The 19,468-nt window shown below is 55.4% G+C and overlaps 1 protein-coding gene across 2 annotated transcripts; it reads left to right on the top strand.

Annotated features, from left to right (window-relative positions):
• The first annotated feature begins 1,931 nt into the window (after positions 1 to 1,931).
• STX1A (syntaxin 1A) lies at positions 1,932 to 18,609 on the top strand. Of its 2 annotated transcripts, XM_090276874.1 has the most exons (10): positions 1,932 to 2,012; positions 9,984 to 10,061; positions 10,417 to 10,516; positions 13,108 to 13,182; positions 13,876 to 13,949; positions 14,057 to 14,165; positions 14,281 to 14,354; positions 15,115 to 15,252; positions 16,759 to 16,869; positions 17,192 to 18,609. In XM_090276874.1, the coding sequence occupies exons 1-10, from the start codon at positions 1,983 to 1,985 to the stop codon at positions 17,267 to 17,269; spliced, it is 867 nt and encodes a 288-aa protein (XP_090133000.1). In that variant the 5' UTR covers positions 1,932 to 1,982; the 3' UTR covers positions 17,270 to 18,609. The 2 variants fall into 2 exon arrangements, with proteins under 2 accessions (XP_090133000.1, XP_090133001.1); XM_090276875.1 differs by lacking the exon at positions 17,192 to 18,609 and having other exon boundaries at positions 16,679 to 16,826.
• The last annotated feature ends 859 nt before the right edge of the window (positions 18,610 to 19,468 follow it).

Here is a 19,468-nt window from a genome sequence, read left to right as displayed (position 1 = left end):
TGCCTGACCCTTGATTACCTTCTCCTTGTCTGCACAATAAAGTTTAACATTCAAGGCCTCCCTCACTCACCTTCTACCCACACTTGCTCTCACACCTAAGCACAGTACCACAGCAGGCTCCTGCAGTTCTCCAAATGTTCCCCCAACCCATGTCTTTGGGTACACTCCTTCCTCTGTTCAGGAAGCCTGCAGCACTGCCTGCTGCAATCCCACTCCAACACTCAGCTGGAACATCACCACCTCTGGGAAGCCACCCTGGATCCCTCACATATTGAAATCATGTCTATCTCTCCCACTACACTAGAAGCACATCAATTACAGAACAGGGGTCCAGAGCATGGTTTCCAAGGTAATATTTGATGAATGAATAAATGATTGAACGAGGATAAGACATACATGAGAAAGGCAGAATTTAAGGTGAAGGGCACATGTTCGTTCTTTATTCATTTTGCATGTTATTTAACAGGCATTTTAGTAAGTGATGCTTGGCATGACACCTGGGCTCTCTGAGGGCAGGAGCTGTGTCTCCTATTATTGCCCTCTCCCCACATGGCCAGACACTGGGCTCTGGGGTACACCCATGATCCACCTTGCTGAATTATGCTGAACACAGGAAGGCACTCTGGACCAGGAGTCAGGCGGCACCTTCCCTGCCATTTGTTCCCTGTAACCCTGAGTAAGTCCCTCTAGCAGGTGAGTCCTGGTTTTGCATCTGTCAAATGGGTACCACCAAAAAGGGTGGGGAGGGGGACACCACCAATGCTTGCTCTGTGGGATACTCAAGGTCTGGACATCAGGGAGGGGTGTGGCTGTCTCTCATGTCAGGCCACATCTGAGCTAGTTTTGGGCCATATTTTTCAGAGATGCTTGGAACAGTGTCTCTAGCCTGTCTGCCAGTCAGCTAACCTGTGCCCACAGTCTGGGACAAGTGCCAGGCCCAGACATATTGGGCAGCAAGGGGCTGGTCCAGCTCCAGAGCAATACCTTGGCAGTCCTGGGAAAGGAAAGAGGGTGTGCTTGGCCTGAGGTCAAGGGGGTCTGGGCCAGAGCACAGAGGAGACAGCCGGGGTGTGGCTGCTGTCTCAACAAGACGCTGGCAGGGACCAGAAAAGGAGCATCTGCTATTGACCAGCCCTCACCACCACCCCTCTGCAGTACTGCTAAGATCTTCCCATTAGTGCCAGAGGGAGTTGGGACCCAGCTTCTAGATAGGAAAGAGGATCTCAGGCTTGGAACTGGGGCTCAAGGCTGGGGATGCAGGGATGGTGGAAGGAGAGGGAACTGTAACTCCCTTCCGCAAAGATAGAAGGGTTCCTGTATCCTGCTGGGAGTGGAAACTAAAGGAGAAGGGGTGGTTACCCACCATCAAACTCGTGAACTGAGAAATTCTGGGGAAAGAGGGGGGTCAGAGCCTGAGTCTAGGTGAAAGGATGGGGAAAAGAGTGTAGGGCAGGGGCTCAAAGGCTGGAACTCTAGAAGAGGTTTTTGGAGGGGGCACTGGAGGTTCCAAGCAATAAAAGCACGGGCGGCGGAGGTGGGAGCGTCCAACCTCCAGCAAATCCCCAGAGATGTGAGGGACTGGGTGGTGGGGAGGTAAATCTCGAGGGTTCAGAATGAGGCTGAGAGGCTGAAGCAAGGGAGGGTTGGGACAAGGGAGAGGGCAGGGGCTTTGGGGCCCGATCTAGGAAGGGATCACGGGTCAGGACTTAGGGGGACGAGATCCTACGGCTTCGACCCAAAACAGAGGTCCTTGTCCCGGGGGTGAGGGCAAGAAACCCGACTACCGTATCCTGAGGTGGGCCGGGGCCTGGCGGGGAGGAGCGGGGCGGAGCTGGGCGGACGCTGGGCGCGGTCGGGCTGGGGGCTGGGCCGGGGTCCCGGGGGCCGGGGCGGGGCCGGCTAGCGCTGCGCAGCCGCGGGGAGGCCGCTGCGCATGCGGGGCTCACAAGGCTGCAGCCGGCGCCGCGGCCACTCCCGGGAGCATGAAGGACCGAACCCAGGAGCTCCGCACGGTGAGTTCGGCCTCCGCTCACCGCTGCTCGCCGACAGTCTGCGCGCGGGCCACTCCTCGCGCAGCTCTCGCGGTCACCCGGGCGGCAGCCCCTGCAGCCTCGACTTGGACCGGCGAGAGCGGGGCGGAGCCGGGAACCCCGACTCCCCAACGGGTCCCACACCCCTCCGACCCACCCGGGGTCACGGGCTGGCTTTAGCTCGGCCCCCTTGGCCCGCAGGCTGGCGGCTGGAGTCCAGGGTCCTGGTCAAACTTTTGCGCTCCTCCTTGTTGCGGGGGTGGGGGTGGGCGTGGGTGGGTCGGAGGAGTATTAAGTGGCTGTCGGTGGCAGGACCAAAGCCTGACCTCTCTCCAGGCCCGCGGAGCAAGTCCGGTCTGTGTCCCCACACGGTGCCTGCTCACTGACCCTCCTGTCTCCGCTCTGGTATAAACAGACGACGCGACCGTGGCGGGAAGGGGCCCGGAGGGGGTCCCCTGCCTGGAGCCCCGCTGCGGGGTTCGCTGCGGAAGCCGGTCGGTCGGGTGGGGCCGGGCTCTACGACGGGCGCTGGCTCACACGGTGCCCCGCCTCCCCCATCCCCTCTCATCACCTGTAGCTCCCGTCACCTGTGGCTCCCCACAGGCGCGCGATGGGATTTGCTGCCTGCCAGCAAGCGGGAGGGATCAGACCCGCCCCCCGGTCCACCTTCATGGCTTGCGGGCAGTCTGGCCCAGCATTTCCAGACCCTTCAGGGGTTCTCCGGTCCGATGCAGACCTGAACCTATTTTCCAGCTGTGTCTCAGAGGCCCCCGGCGTGTGGCTCCGGGGGCCGGGTTTGAGGGGAGCAGGAGATTAAGCAAAGGTTCTGAGTTAGAGCACGCCGTCTCCCAGCCTTGACCAAGACCCTGCCGCTTGATCTTCATCTACATTCCCTCCCTCTCCGCTGGCTTCTGCAATTTAGCCAGTTTGCACCTCTGCCCCTAGGTATTCCCAAGCGCGAAGGCCTGTTGTGTGTGTGGCGGGGTTGCGGGCAGAGAAGGAAATGAAGCCTGCCTGTGGAGAGGGGGGCCATCAGGGCTCTAGACCAGGTTGAGTTGCATCTGGTCCCCTGGCTGACCATCCTTCTGGTAGGCTCTGCCAGTTGTTCTCTGGGGGAACCTTAGCTAGTGACTCCCTAGAACGTTACGCCTGTTGCCCACCTTGGAACCAGAGATCTAGGTCTCCTCATATAGAAAATTTCAAGAGTCTTTTGGGCTTCTGATCCCATGGCTTATCCTCAGCTACCCAGAAGCTCCCTGTGTTTGTGACTGGGTCTTACTCATTATACCAGTGTTGTCCCCTGTCAGCCTGAGGCTGGGACCTGTACGTTCCTGCTTTCATTTCCCTGTTGCTCTGGCTGCCATCCCCCACCCTACCCGTCAGACCTGTGTTATTTCTGACTGAGTGAGTGCCCAGCCCCTAGGGTAAACCCCAGGAGGTTTCAACGGAAGAAGATGGTCCCTTATGTCCTATGTGCTGTCTAAACGCTTCCCTGCCAGCTCTTGCGGTCGCCCGCAAGTTTCCTGTGCTGCGTTGAGTCAGAAAGAGTAATCTTTGCATTGAATGGTCTTGTGGTGCATCTGCTGATGTTTGGGTGCCAGGTAGGTCAGACAAGAGTATCTGTGGGAACACAGACCTCCACATCTGACAGGGCCTCTGGCTTATCAGCTTTTTTCCCCTCCGCTGAAGGGGAAACTGAGACACGAGACAGCAACAAGTAGCTTGCCAGGCAGATCAAGATGGATGGTAGAAAGGGGCTTTGCCTTGTCCTGAAGAAAGCAGACTTAGGCCTGGCTGGGACTGGGTGACTCCCAGGAGGGAGCTTGCACCCAGGTCTGTTGCTCTGGTATGTGTTTCTGTGACCCCTCCCCTCCACCCCACCTCCCCCAGTAGCCCAGGTGGGCCCTTAGATGGTAAGGCCTGGTTTCTCTGTGAATCAACCGATGCTTTCTCTACAGACCCCAGCCCTCAGGTACTCTGAGCCCATGGAGGTTGCCCAGTGGGGGTTTCTAGCAACCTGGATGGGGTACTGGCAGGAACCCAGAATGGGGCGTGTATGTGTGGAACAGTTATTCTGGGGGCTGCCATTCCTACAACTTTCCCTCTGCGCCTCAAGTTCCCATCTGTGAAGTGGAGGTAAGAAAACCTAGAACCCAGATTCTCAGGGCAAGAGGTGTGGTCACAGGACTCCTGACTCAGACTCCATATTTGGGAGAGACCTTGAATCCCAGGAGCCAGAATTTTCAGACCAGAATCCCCAGGAACCAAGGGGCCAGTAATGGCCAGGCTGGACAGAGGTGATGCTTGGCACAGCAACCTGCACTACCCCTTCCCCACCCAACCCCACCACGTTTGGAAGGAAGACTGGCAAAGGAAACTTGTTTATAAAAGCCACAATTTGTGAAGGAGCTGGCGCTCTGCAGGCCAGGTTCAGCCCTCCAGCCTTCTCTAGTCACCTCCCTCTCATGGAGAGTGAAGAGATGATCAGGGCCAGTGTGGGGCCTCAGACTGTAGTCAGCCCTCAGAGGTCAGAAGGGCAAAGACTAGCCCAGAGTCACAACCTGGGAGACTTTTGGGGCAAGGTGCCCAGAAGTCCTGCCTGGCATGTCTCCTTTCCCCAATTCAGAGGTCTCCCTGGTTTTCTTTCTTTCTTCCTTCCTTCCTTCTTTCCTTTTCCTTCCTTCCTTCCTTATTGGAAAGAGGGGAAGGGAGCAGGAAAGAGAGGGAGAGAAATATGAATGTGTGGTAGCCTCTCACACACCCCAAACTGGGGACCTGGTCTGCAACCCAGGCATGTGCCCTGACTGGGAATCGAACCAGTGACCCTTCGGTTCCCAGACCAGTACTCAGGCTGCTGAGCCACACCAGCCAGGGCCTGGTTTTCTTTCTGAGAACTTCTTGGAGCTGATTCACCCTCCCTGGGCCCAGAACTGTGTTTTATCTGCCTGCAGGGCTATGTGGGACACAAGGGACCTGCTGCAGCAGCCAGAGGACAGAGGGAGGAGGGAGAGTTGGGGTGGCCAGAACCTGGAAGAAGAATTCCTGGAAGAAAACTTGGGATGACTCAGTAGGAGGAATTTGATATGAATGGGAGGCGAAAGGTCCAAAAGGAGGGACCAGAGTGAGGAAAGGCAGAGAAGTGGGAATACCCAACCAAGAGAATGGTGGGTGGTTGTGGCACGTGGATCTAGAGCAGGACCCGGCCCACTGGAGCCGCCAGGGAAGGCCTGGATGGAAAGTCCAGTACCCCTCTTTGCCCAGCAGTTTCCCTTTTCTCTCACTGCTAGGAAGAGACTGGGAGTCCCAGAGTCACACCAGGCAGGTTTGTGCCTTATCCTCTCTGTGCTCATTTAATCTATACAATGGAGCCAGCAGGATCTGCCTTGAAGAAAAGAAATGAGGGTGTAAGAATAGGGCCAGGGTGGCATCTTCCTCTTTCCCTCCCTCCAATGACCTTGGGGTTTCCCGAAGAAACATTTTCATCTGGGATGCAGCTGGAATGGCCTTTAGAGGCAATCTAGTACAACCTCCTATCTTACAAGTTGGAAAGCTGAGGTCCAAAAAGGTCCAGGGGTTTATCCAAGGTCACATAGTGTCTGGGGGCCGAGCTCAGCCCCTGTCCACACCTGAAGCTGCCACCCTGGGTTCCTCTATGGCTCTGCTAAGGGGTAGACCCTGCTAAGAGCAGAGACCTGTTGGAGGAGGGAGCACACAGGATAGGGATTAGACTGGAGAACCCTCTTTCCTGGAGACCCAGCTTGGCCTCTCACACACCCAACTCAGCTCTGAACCTCTGTCCTCTAATGATATTGACTTTGATTAGTCATTAAAAAGAAGGGGGAAAAAATAGCCCTTGAGACAGACAACAGCAACTCCTACTCAGTAGGAATGAATCAACTCTGCAGGCTGGCCTGCTGCCATCCTTGGGGACTGGCCTGGAGCCGCCTCTTGGAAGAATCAAACTCTTGTTTCCAGGAAGGTATCCTGGAATTCTGGAGCCTCTGCCAGGTGAGACCACAGGACTGCCTAGTCTCCACTGACAGAAGCTTAGGGCTTTCTGCTAGTGGTTCTAGTGGAATCTTCTTTTCTTCCTGGAGGTTGCTGTGGTTGGGGCAGCACCCCCTCCCACCCCGGCCAGTTTCCATTCCTTGTTGCTCAGTCTGGAGGTTATGAGGCTGGAGCTGGACAGCCAGCTTGTCAGAAACTAGTGAGACCAGACCACCTCCACCCCCATAAATTCTCATTTGATCTTTCTGGAGTAGTAACCTGGAAGCTCTTTCTTTCAAATTCCCCCAAGGAATGCTCATGTTGGACCAGGGCTGAGAACCACTGAAGCATGAACAGAAATCACCAGGACAAATCGAATGTTGGTTGGGTGTGAGAAGAGGTGGAAGAGTGTGGATCTCTCCCAGTTTCTGACTTGAGCCCTTCAGAACAGGAGTTCTAAGCAGTGGGCTTTAGAAGAGGGGGTTCAGGAGAAAGAGGTGGAGCCTAGCTTTGGCCATGTGGCAGGCAGGATGCCCACATGATGTCTGGGTGGGTTGATCCAGAGGACTTTTGAACCTTCAAGCTTGTAGTTGCCCCATGGCTCTAGCTGCCACTTCCACACGGAAGCCACCCAAGTATCCAGTTTCAACCCAGCCCTCTTTCCGGAGCTGTGACTACCACTCAGAGAGGTTTGGTGGATTCCCAAGGGAGTTGAGGCCCTAATCATTCAACAAATATCTGAATACTCACTTCACATATGTATATGATATTTACTCTGGCCAGCCCAGGAATGTGTCTGGGTTAGGGGCAGGGGAGGTTGGGGTGCCAGCATCCTACATCCTTCTCATTTATTCAGTGTCCATCAGTGAGAACTGATTAGTGTCTGAGTTATCTGGAGGACATCTCTAGAAAGGTGCTGTTAAAAGGCCTTGGCCTAGATGTGGATGAGGTTGCAGGGGGCAACAGACTCATGAGCCATCAGATTCTCTGAAACTAGAACAAGGATCAGAACAAATGAAAATGCAACCAAAAAAGTTCCTTCGCTTGAGCCCAAAATCCATCCAAGAAGACAGTGATAGGGAAGGCCTTGAGGCTTTCCTTGGCAGGAAATGCTATAGGATCATGTCATTTATGTCATTTCTGGCTGCATTAACAGAGGTAGGATATATAGAAAGAGGGAGGGGATGGGCCAGCTATTTGGCACCGCACAGACCACAGTCAGCAACAGATTGCCTTTGTACCCTGTTCTACAGGGGAAGACAGAGGCCAAGCTGAACAAGTTAGGCAGGAACTACAATTTAGCACCCCTGGGAAGGATCTGAAGAGGAGGGAATGGTCAACTTATAAAGAAAAACTCAAGTAGGATGTGGATGCCACTTTCAGATTTCTGGCAGGGTCAGCCATGGGAGAAGGTAACAATAAGTTTTTCATGGCCTGGGGCCAACCCACAGGAAAGGGAGGGACTTTCTAACAATTGGGGCTGCCCAAGATGGGCAGAGCTGCCTGGAGGAAGCTAATGAGCTCACCATCACAGGAGGTGTGCAAGCTGAGGCCAAAGAGACTTTTCAAGTCCTTTAGGGCCTGAGAGTGTGTGACTGGCTCCACTAGGGATGTGAATAGGGTGGGGTGGGGGGGAACAAGAGGAGCGAGATACTGACCCAAGGCAGCTGGGGAAGGCTTCTGGAAGGTGACATCTAAGGATGGGGAGAATGTCAGCATCATGGAATCAGCATCCCAGGCAGAGGGAACTGCGTGGGAAAACAGGGAGGACAGTGGGTGGATTGCAGAGGTGGTGATCATATTTGGTCCTCTTGGAGCATCCCCTCAAGGTTTTGCTTGTAGCCTTGGCTGATTTGACCAAAGCTGCAAGGTCAGGTGCTAGAATCTCCAGTTGTCTTTGGGTCCAATCAGAATGCCCCAAACTGGGTGCCCCAGTCAAACCCTGGCCCCAGGTGTCCTGTTCCCAGCTCTACCCTCATAGGTGGAGAGCCTGGAGGAGGGCTTCCCTCCCAACCTTCTGTTGGAGCTTTTGGTCCTCTGGGGAGGCTGTGGAGGTGACAGGTCAGAGCTGGCTGAATATCTGGAGAAGATATGTCATCGTTTTACAGATGGGCAAGCTAAGGCCCAGAGAGGGACACCAGCCCAAATACCAGATCTCTGGCAGTGTCTCTTATCTCTGGTGAGTCTGGCGCCCTTGTTTTTTGGCCCCAGAGGGTCACGACTCTTTCTGGGAAGAGCTGGAAAATTCTCCTTCTACTCCTTTGAGTCCACCCCTGTCTTTCTCTGGGCACTGGAACAGAGAGTGCAGGGCGCTGAATGGCAGGAGCTCCTAGGGACACTTGCCAACCTGGCAAGCTGCCCGGGAAAGGGAATTGGGCTCTTGCAGGCCGCACTCTGCCTCGGTTTTCCTAGGTAGTGCTCCTCTAGCTCAACTCTTGGGCAGAGCGTGGTCTAAAAGTATGGAAATGGCTCCTAGATTTCCTGTGTCTATGAGTGGGCTTGGTAAGGGGCGGGGGGGACCACCTGGTAGCAGCTGCAGGCACTTGTGGGAGCCAGGATTTATTTTAGCTGCTGGGGGAGGAGGTGTGATCTCTTGAGAGGCGCCCCTCCAAGCTGTCTCCATAAAGCTCCTAGCCAAGCCCCACTTTGTGGGGTAGTGGGACCCTGAGAGCCCCAGGGTCCCAGCCCTTTACAACATGTTGCGCTTCCCCATCCTTCCTCAGCCTTCCCTCCCTGCAGCCAACTGTCACTGTCACCATTTTGTAGAGGAGCAAATAGATCCACAGGGTAAGTCGGTCTGCTTCCCTGTCTTCTCAGCCTCTCCCTGCCTCTATCCTGGGCCATGACGAGAGAGAGCAGGGGGTGAAGGCCAGTGCCAAGCCAGCTAGCACCTCCTCCCCTCAAAGTGCTGATAAATGAGGAGGTATGACCAAGCCTGGGAACTCCAGTCTGAGGAGTGACACTCCTGCCCTGGGTATCCTGGCCTTGGCTGTGGAGAGGGACCTTGGCCTTGCTGGTCAAATGGGCTGACCCTGGCTGAGTCAAAGTGTGGGATGGACAGTAATGAGCACAGCCAGCATGTGGGGAAGTCAGAGGGATCATTTCCCCAACTCTGTGATGAGGGTAGCTTTTGTGTGGCTGCTCCTGGAGCAGCAGGGTGGGGCCTGCACCTGTGGCTGAGGCCAATAGCAGGCCCCAAGCCAAGTGGGAACAGGACGGGCCTCTTGCACCTGCTGGGCCCAGCTCTGGGCCTGGAAAGAAAGAGGGTCAAGTCCCCGTGTCAAAACAGACCAGGAAAGAGAGTATCCTGAGAGGACCGAGTGGGTAAAGCTGGCAGCTGGCAGAGCCCCGAACAGGCAGTCTCTCTCAGGCTGGGTGCTGTAGGGCTGGCTTCCTATTGGAGCCATCCAGACTTTTGGGAGGGAGGTGTTGGCATGCCCAGGCCCTAGACAGCCTAGGCCTGCCCCTCCAGCCCCACCCCCCACCCCCCACTCCCCTGCCTGGGAAAGAGAGCTTGGGAACTCCTAGCTGGGAGAGTAGACAACTCTGGCTTCCAGGCAGCCTGTCTCAGGCAAGGTCTTGTTTGTTGAAGCCAATGGCCTGGGGACCAAGCCCTGAGGTTTTCTTGTTCAGCCAATGGCAGGGCCTCCTGAGCGGCACCTTAGAATGAGGAGGGTTCTGGGAGGACCCCAGTCTTGTGGGGAAGGGCAGGCAGCTGGGCAGGGAGGGGAAGGAGTGTCTAGTTGGAGATGGATACTTGGCCCTGTCACCAACTTGACAGGCACGGCCCCTCTCCTTATGCTGGGTCACCAGGGATCTTTCAGGTCTCACTGTGGCTGGGAGCTGAGGGTACAGCCAGGCCTTGTCCCTGCCCTGGAGCTGCAGCCTACAAGCCTGCTGTATATGGATGCCAGGCAGTTTGGGGTCCTACTACAGGTATGCTCATGTGTACACACCCCTGTGCAGGCCAAGGACAGCGATGATGACGACGATGTCACTGTCACTGTGGACCGAGACCGCTTCATGGATGAGTTCTTCGAACAGGTGGGAGCCAACACACCCACATTTACCCATACACTGGCAGGCCTTGGGTGACCACATCTCAACTCTGAGCCATGCCCTTCATTTACACACCTGTTCCTGGCTCATCAGCTTTTGGGCACCAATCAATGAACCTATTTTGAGGGTGAATAGACTGAAGTTCAGAGGGGAGCAAAGTTTAGGATTGGGCCAGCACACTCCTCCACCCTGGTCTAGAAGGAATTTGGAGCAGCCAGCCCCACCACGACCAGTGGAAGACTGGCCCTGAGCCTGACCTCTGGCCCCACTCTGGATAAGCCATGGGCCCAAGAAACCCTGTCCCTGGATTTTCTCCTGATCATGTGGCCTTGGCCCACAGGTGGAGGAGATCCGAGGCTTCATTGACAAGATCTCAGAGAACGTGGAGGAGGTGAAGCGGAAGCACAGCGCCATCCTGGCCTCCCCCAACCCTGATGAGAGTGAGTGTGTAGGTGTAAGGGGCCGGTTTCAGGCCCCATGGGCCTCTAGAAAGGGGCTGCTGCCCAGGAGAGGGACCTGGGCCTGGCCAGGTTGGGGAGGGCTCTGTTGGAACCTCAGGAAACACAGCTGTCCCAGGCCCAGGATGGGGGGCAGGGTGTCAGTGCCCAGTATCACATGCTGTACCCAGGTCTCCCGCAAAGACTTCAGGCCTGGGTGGGGTCAGGCAGCCAGCCTGCCCTCAGGTAAACTGACTTCTTCCTAAGGCCCTGGGCTGGCTGCAGCTCTGGGATTCTGGGAGGAAGGCAAGGTCAGAGGGAGCTACCTCTAATAAATAGAAGGCTTCTCAGCCCAGCCACTCTCTTTTGCCTGCCTCCCTGGGGAGCAGATGGCAGCTCTAAAGCATCCACGCTGTAGGAGGGCAAGCTGGCCAAGCAGTCAGAGCTTCCGGAAAGAGCTGGCAGCCTTGACACCTGGCCACTGGTACCCTGGAGCTGGGCGTTCTCAGGGCTCCAGGAAGTCTCCTCTCTCTCCCTCGGCACAGGCAACCTATGTTCCCAGACACATCTCCCTGACCCGGCTGTCACAATTCCTGTTGAGGTGTTGATTACTACACTATCTGTGCCAGGCTCTCAATGTGCAGGCCAAAGATCCCCTGTCCTGGAGGGGGCTCACCCTCAGCCCCAGGGGGCAGTGACAGGCCAGGGCTCACAGCCTGCCACCCAGGCACACAGGGCTTGCTTTTAGTTTCATTTCCAGCACGGCCTCCTTGTCCATGGCCCCTTACCCCCAGGCCCACAGGCATCCTAAAGCACCCAGAAAAAAATCTCTCCACAGCCCCAAAGTGTGCTTGAACCCAAGCCCAATGCCACACAAGCTCAGTGTGAGGCCCTTGGAAGGCAAAATGAGTCATCTGGGAGCCTGCGTGACTGTCCCGAACAGGGCAGAAAGGAGAGGGAACCACCAGAAGCAGGGCATACACCCTGTGTAGTGATCATGCTTTGCCTCTCTCCCCAGAGGCTTGTCTGGGACAGCAGCATATGACACGGTTTGTCTATGTGCCCATGTGTATGTGGGTCAGTGCATGTCCATGGTGGGTCTGGGGCAGGAACTATAAAGAGCTGGGGATTTGGCCTCTCACCTGCTGGAAGGTGGGGTGGCGTGGGGTGACGAGCTGCCTAGCTGTCCCCCAGACTCCCTTGTGCTGCCTTGGGCACTTCTTCCCATGTCACACAGTCAGTAGCAACCAGTTCAGAATTGCCACCTGTGAGCTGAGCAGTCAGGAGGTGGCTGATACAGGCTGGGTAAAGAGAAGAGTTCTAGAGCAAAGGCGAGCAGTTAAGGAGGGGTCACAAGGAAAGATGGTAGTGAGTTGGGGGGACTTTCCTGGGCTGAGGCTTGTTCTGCCTCCTGGGGGCAGCCATCCAGGCTGGGCTATTTTGGGTCTGTGCTAAAACTGGTGAGACGTTAGAGGCTGGGAACCAAGTTTTCTTTTGTTCATACGGAAGAGGCTCCCTGCTCCGCTCCTGAAAGCCCCCTACTCCACCTCACTCATTCCACTTGGGAGTAGCCCCACTTGATCCTCCACTGTAAATGCCTCTCCCCAATCCCTTATAGAAGAAGTCCCAGCCCTGGAGGCAAGCAGAGGGTGAATGAGAAAGGTTATAGCCAGGAGCTCAGTTGTGGTTTCTCCAGGAGGTGGAGTCTGGGGGTCTGCCCTGAAGCCGGGGTCCTGATAGGACCCATTGCTCCACCCAGCATACGAGGGAAGCAGCCATCTTGCCCCCCTTTGCCAACTAACCACTCACAGGGAGTGGGGCAAGCTGGGCACCCTCATGGCCTCTGCCAGCTTTAGGAAGATGGTTCCAGTTGGAACAAGGGCAAGAAACTTCAGCTCTTGCCCTCCCTCAACTTCTCCCTCTCATAGGCCTGCTGACTGCTACCTCCAGGGGGCCCACCTCTTTGCAGCTCTTTCCCACCTAAGCCAGGTGCCTCCTGACCCCATCCACCCACTGGGCACTCAGCTGTTGGCCTCCACTGAGCTCAGCACCGGTGGAGGGGGCTTTGTGGGTAGAACAAGGCCACCACCACCACCACCCTGCCCAGGGTGCCTTGATGTAGGGGCTGACTTCTGCCTCCCTGGTCCCTGGCCTTGTCAGCCCATTGGCTGAATGCTTACCACCCTGAGCCACCAGGTAACACTAGGTGAGCCCACCCCTACACCCCCTCCCACCTTGGATTCAGGCAAGTATCAAATAAATGCTCCCCAGTGCCAACTGCAGCATCACCAGCTGCTCCACAATTTATTTTTTGCCTTAAATTTAGAGCCATCTGTTATCTGCAGGGGTAGGGGAGCCGGAGAAAGAAGGGAGGCTGCTTGGAAGGCAGCACAGGAAGGGGTGAAACTGCAGCTGGTAGGGCCCTGGCTCAGGATTGGAGGGGACAGGCTGTCTTAGCCAAGAAAAAGGGGAGAGCCAGGACCCAGGGTCTGTCCAGAGCCCCCCATTGGCCGGCCCCCTGTGCAGGAGGCTGAGCCTGGAAATTTAGCATGGGTGAACCCAGGGTATCTACCCCCACCTTTCTGCCTCCCCAGAGACTAAGGAGGAGCTGGAGGAACTCATGTCTGACATAAAGAAGACAGCAAACAAAGTGCGCTCCAAGTTGAAGAGTGAGTTTGGGCTCCAGCCTTGTCTAAGGTGGGAGGCATTCCAGGCCTGTTTCCTCCACGCAGCCAATGGGGTTTCATCAACTTTGAGGGGGTACATTGAATCTTGCTTTCCTTTATGAGGCTGCCATCTTGTGCCATTCAATCAACAGCTACCTTGCAGGCCTGTTTGTCCTTGGCTCTGGGCTGGCCTGTGGGACATATACCTGAGGCTTCATCCCAGGAGTGCTCCACTCAGGGCACTGTCCCCCCACTTGATACCTAAAGAGGAGTGGCCAGCACTGCCTGGTTCCAGACAGAGCCTCCATGTGCTTGGGTGAGCATGGGTGTGCATGCCCGGAATGCACAGCCCAGAGTCAGGGTGCCCTGCAGGTTGCAGTCTCCTGGTGCTCCCACTCGGCATGGCCCCATGTTGGGTGTAGAGCCTTCCTGAGCAGGAGAGAGACAGAGTGGGCCTGAGCCACCAGGCCTAACATATTGTAGGTGCTCACAAGGGGGTGTGCATATGTGCACACACCTACACATGCATCATGCCTAGAAGGGCTCCTGTTGGCTCCTCCTCTCTTTTTCATGTGACCCCACTTATAGGCCACACAAGACTCCAGGGAGTTCCTAAGCTAGATTCTGGGTGTGTGGGTTGGGGGGGTCAGTGGTGAAGGGGAGGCAGATTATGGGTCAGCAGCTCTGTTCCCCCAGGCATTGAGCAGAGCATTGAGCAGGAAGAAGCTCTGAACCGCTCATCCGCTGACCTGAGGATCCGGAAGACACAGGTGCAGGCTGGGACTCTGGGGTGGGCACTTGGCCTCTAAGGCTCTGGCCATGTGGGGCTGGTCCTGACACTTGCACTCCCATCTTGGAACCGCCCCCCCCCCCCCAGCACTCCACACTGTCCCGGAAATTTGTGGAGGTCATGTCTGAGTACAATGCAACACAGTCTGACTACAGGGAGCGCTGCAAGGGCCGAATCCAGAGGCAGCTGGAGATCAGTAAGCTGAGGGGATGGGGCAGGGGCTAGAGGGTGGGGCCGAGCCTGAGGTGCCTGACCTGGCTGCTGCTGAACTCACGGGGGAGGGTTGCACTCAGTGTGACTCCTGTGTGCAGCTGGCCGGACCACGACCAGTGAGGAGCTGGAGGACATGCTGGAGAGTGGGAACCCGGCTATCTTTGCCTCTGGGGTGAGTATAGACCCAACAGGGACCCCTCCTACCAGGATCCTTCCTACCATGACTCTGGAATGCTTGATGTGGGCAGTATTTGGACACAGCCACCTTGGGAGGCAGGTTTTAAAGAAGAGAAGGATGAGTACCAGAGAGAGGAGGGAACCAGGTTGAGGTCACATTGATGTTAGTGGCAAAGGTCTCCTGGTTTCTCTCAGTGGACCCACGTCCTTGCTACCCCTGCCCATTCCCCACCAGCCTGGGCCTCCTTCCACCATCCTAAGGATCTTTTTCCCTTCCTAGAGGGCATGGCGCCCTTGGCTGTCTCTAAACTCAAGTAAAGCTATGTGCTCTGCTAAGCAGGGGGCTTCCTGAAGGAGGGGGCATACAGGTGAAGAGGCAGTTTGGGGGTACAGGTTCTAGGAGAAGACAGTGGGGGACAGCACATTCATTGGGCAGTCATCTTGGGCTCTGTACAATGCTGGCGATAAGAGCTATCACTTAGCAGTTACCATACACAAGTACAGGTAGGGAATGTTAATAGGCCCATATTATAGATAGAAAATCGGGTCTCACAAAAGTTAGGTAACAGCTGGTAAGAGCTGAGCAGAAAATGGGAGAGGGCTGCAGCTAAAGAGGAAGCCTCAGGCCCTCCTTCCAGAACATTCTGCTCAGGTCACTGCCCATCCTAGCTGCTTTTGCAGTTGGCCTCCTGTTTTCCTGGTCCCCACCCACTTCAGCAAGCGCCTGGGTCCCAGCCCACTGCTCCTGTCCCTAGATCATCATGGACTCCAGCATCTCGAAGCAGGCCCTGAGCGAGATTGAGACTCGGCACAGTGAGATCATCAAGCTGGAGAACAGCATCCGTGAGCTGCATGACATGTTCATGGACATGGCCATGCTTGTGGAGAGCCAGGTGAGCGCTCGGCGCCCCATGCTCTGTCCCCCAGCCCATGACAGCACCCAGGGCTGCACTAACCCCCACCCTTTCTGCCCAACACGCTGCCCTGCCTGGGAGGGATCAAGTCTTCAGGTAACTAACCACCTGCTGTTGAAATTGCCTCCAGAGCCTCACTCACCTAAAGGCCCCCCTGCATGGCTCTGCTTGGCCCTGCATGGCCCTACCCACCTTTTCCTATTTTATCCACCAGTTTATCGTGTAGGTACAGTGGATGGTGTTTTTCTAGGACAGCTGAGAGCCTGCTTCCTGGAGCTGATGTCTGTTGGATGAAGGGCAGCATAAGTAAATGAGAAGTAGAATGTTCTCCAGTTGTGCCAAGTGCTCAGGAAATGTTAGAGGGCAGCATGGTGATAGAGCAGTAGTTCTCAAACTTGGAAGTGCCCAAGAATCACTTGGAGGGCTTGTTTTCTTTTAAGTTTCCCTGTTCCAATTCCCATTCCCAGAGATGAGCAGGTTGGTGTAGGAGCTCATGAATTTGCATTTCTAACATGCTAAAGGGCGATGCTGATGCTACTAGTCCAAGGGTCACATTTGGAGTACCACTTTGATACTGTCACTGTGGAGGCCACTTTGGATGGGGTGGTAAGAGAAAGCCTCTCAGGGGAGGTAGTGTTTGAGATCCGGAGACATCACAGGAAAGAATGAAGAGCTGGCCCAGGCAGAGAGACCAGCAACACCATGGTCCTTATGTATTTGAGTAGCAGAAAAGAGGTCCATGGGGCTGGAGCCCAGGGGCAGTTGGAAATGAGGTAGACGGGGGCCTTGGCAGGTAGAGTCTCTTGTAGATTGGAGGGTCTTAAGTGTGGGAGTGGTGTGACGCCCAAGTCAGGAAGCAAAGAGGTCATGAGCATGCTGCTGCTGCCATCAGGTGAGAAATTATGGGACAGTGGACTTGGAGAGAGCTGTCAGTTGTCAGCCCACTGCTGCTGGGAGTTTTAGACAGTGTCATGGTCAGTGGCCTCTGCAGGCTGTGTGGGACTAGATTACAGAGCCCAAGAGGGCTATGGGGCGGGGCTGGGCAGGGGGAGGGAGTGTTCTTAAGTGGTTGAAGAGCAAATACAGAGCTGGACAAAAACATCATGCCTGGGAAGGATGGAATCGGGTTCACTATGGTCACTCTAGCCCACCTGCTCCTACCCCTACCTTCCTCTGCCCAGCACTGTCCACTGTCCTGCACCAGGCACTAGGTTCAGGACCCCAGCTGAGCGTTCTTTGCATGGTCTTCATGCCCTTGGCTGAGACTGCATGGCCACTTCCCTCCCCAGATGGCTGCTCTGTGGGGAGAGGTGGGAGCTGCCAGGGGTGCCAAGCCTGCAGGGCACACAGGTGAGAAGCTGGACCCCATCCTCCTCACACCCCTTCTCTCTCTCTCTAACCTCAGGGCACTTTCCTGAAGTCCTGCCCCAAGACCCCTCCAGACCATGAGGGCCCTCTGGAGCTCATGTGCTCCTGCTCCGGCAGGGGGAGATGATTGACAGGATCGAGTACAATGTGGAACACTCAGTGGACTACGTGGAAAGAGCTGTATCTGACACCAAGAAGGCAGTAAAGTATCAGAGCAAGGCGCGCCGGGTCAGTAGCCCCAGCTCTGCCCAACCACAATTCCTGTGTACCTATTGGTGATCACAGATCCCTCCCCACCCGCCTCTATCCCACCTCTCTCAAATCTCCAGTGCCTCATTATTACCACTGGTAGGCCCATTGCAGGTCATCACTTTCCCCACATTCAGCCCCCAAACTCTCCAGCCTGCCTGTTTGGGGCTCTGCCAGGTGCCAGCTTTACCCATTCAGTCCTCTCAGGATACTCTTAATAGTCCAGGCCCTTCAAAGCTCTACCCAGCCACAGCTGCTCCCATACTGACTGAAGCCTTTCCTTCCTGCTTCTCTGGTGCAGAAGAAGATCATGATTATCATCTGCTGTGTGGTCCTGGGCATTGTCATTGCCTCCATCTTTGGAGGTATCTTTGGATAGAAACTACCCCACCTGCCACTCAACTCTGGATGGTCCACTCTAAGGAGGTCCCCTGGCTGCTGACGCCCTTCGGCTCGGAACCCTCTCCTTCCCACCCTGTACTGCTCCTTTCTGTCACGGGGCTGTCCATACCCACCTTGCCCTGAGCCGTCGTGTGCATGATCTTTGTAACTGTACGTCTGTACAAAAGAGGCAGAGGGGGAGCCAGGCTGGGAAACAGCCAGTGGTGTGGGTATGAGTTAGCTAGAGACAGACTCAGGCCTTGGCCCAGGCTGCCTCACCCTTCCCAGGTAGGGCTGCCCACGGTAGCCATGCTGCCCCTTGCTCTGCCTTTAGTAATTCCACTCTTGACCAGGGGTCTGCCCTCTCTGAGCAGCAAGACTCTCTGGACCCCAACCTTGCCTCCTACTGACCCACTCATCTGCTCTGTCTTCTCCAGCTGTCCCCCTAAGCCCAGCCCCCCGAGGGGTGGGGACCAGCTGGCCACATGGTGCTGCTTTTCAGGTTAGGGGAGTGATGGCCCTGAGAGACAGCCCAGCTCTAAGCCTCTAACAGCCATTCACTGCCAGGGAGGCTCAGGGTACAGTGGCCACGTGGCTTCTGGCCATGTCAAGACGAGGCTCCCTCCCTTACCTAGGGGTGGAGTCTCACAGGTCTTTGGCTGCCTCAACCTCCCTTCCCACATTCCTAGAGCCCCAGGAGCAACCTCCCTGGACTCTGCCTGACCCCAGATGACATTCTGGAAGAGGCTGGCAGGTGCCTGGTCTCCAGCAACCCTTGGAGCTAGGGAGGCAAAGCAGGCCCCAGTCAGGCCAAGCTGACAGCCTGGGCCAGCCATTCTCCCCAGCAGGCCTTAGTCAGGTCCTCAAGCCATTGTGTGTTGCATGTTTGGGACAGTGGTCCCTGCTCTCTTGTGCTCTGGGAAGTCAGATGTCACTTAAGGCCTGCAATCACATCCTATCCTTGCTTGTACCCCATTGATGTGCCACATGAGCATCAGGTGTCTTGGATGCAGTATTCAGCAGCTAGCCAGGGAGATACCTCCCTCCCCACCATCTCGGGCTTCTCAAGTCAGAAATGTGCCCCTACTTCAAGACCCCTCTCTTCCTCGTTGACAGGCAAGGAGTGTGCATGCAAGTGCATGCAGTAGGGAGTGGGGGGGCATGTCCAAGCCCCACCTCCCCTCAGCTTTGCTCCTGCCCAGTGACTGTGACCACTGTCCGTGTTGCCTTCTTAATGACTCCCTGCCCTCCTTTACCCCTTCACCAAAGGTCTTGGTACAACCAGCTACCCATTTTGTGAAATTTTTATGTAGAATACAAATTTGTATCTGTAACATGCCTCTGCTCTAGATTCCTTACTTATTACAATGTTATGGACTTAGCACTGGGAGGTCAATGTGTGTGACAATATGGGGAAGGGGTTCAGAAGCAAAGGATCCCAGCCTCCTTTCTCAGCATTCAACTCCGATTCTCTGGCCCCTCCACTGCAGTCTGAATGTCTCAACTCCTCTCAATGAATGCCTCATGTCTGTTCTATATTGAGGGCCCTGATCTCCCTACTTTTCTCACCTCTGGCAACCAGTGGATTCCCTCTCATCAGTCTTCAGTCCCCTACCTATTCCAGTATAGGTAGCACCTACCTTTTGACCACTAGTGATCAGAAAGGACAAAATGCTGGCTTGGTCAGCAGCTGCTGATGCAGCTCAGGGCCAAAAGTCAGCCCAGATAGTTGGGCTGGACAATGCCTTTTTAAAAGCCAATTTTAGCCCTGGCTGATGTGACTCAGTGGACTGAGTGCCAGCCTGCGAACCAAAAGGTCACGTGTTCATGGGCCAGGTCCCCAGTTGGGGGCATGTGGGAGGCAAATGATCAATGTATCTACCATATATGTACTTAAGATGTTTCTATTTCTCTCCTCTTTCTCCCTCCCTTCCCCTCTCTCTAAAAGGAAATAAAAAATCTTTTTTAAAAAAGTGATTTGAGAGGGAGAGAGACAGAGAGACATTTGCTTGTTGTCCTCCTTGTTTATGCATTTATTAGTTGTTTCTTCTATGTGCCCTGACCTGATGGAACCCTCAACCTTAGCATATTGTGATGACACTAACCAACCGAGCTACCTGGCCGGGGCCGGATAATACCTTCTGACAATAGGGAAACCAGAGATTGGGCAGCATGGGCAGCAGCTTTAGGCCAGTGG

This window comes from Furipterus horrens, unplaced genomic scaffold, assembly GCF_987537825.1.
Source record: "Furipterus horrens unplaced genomic scaffold, mFurHor1.1.pri manual_scaffold_5, whole genome shotgun sequence".
NCBI lineage: Eukaryota > Metazoa > Chordata > Mammalia > Chiroptera > Furipteridae > Furipterus > Furipterus horrens.
This window is presented reverse-complemented; position numbering and strand designations above follow the sequence as displayed.

Excerpts from the sequence above, each read along its gene's own strand:
- STX1A (XM_090276874.1), top strand. The coding sequence starts at position 1,983 with ATGAAGGACCGAACCCAGGAGCTCCGCACG. Across the intron at positions 10,062-10,416 it reads TGGATGAGTTCTTCGAACAG|GTGGAGGAGATCCGAGGCTT; the intron begins GTGGGAGCCAAC and ends CTTGGCCCACAG. Across the intron at positions 15,253-16,758 it reads CCATGCTTGTGGAGAGCCAG|GGGGAGATGATTGACAGGAT; the intron begins GTGAGCGCTCGG and ends CTGCTCCGGCAG.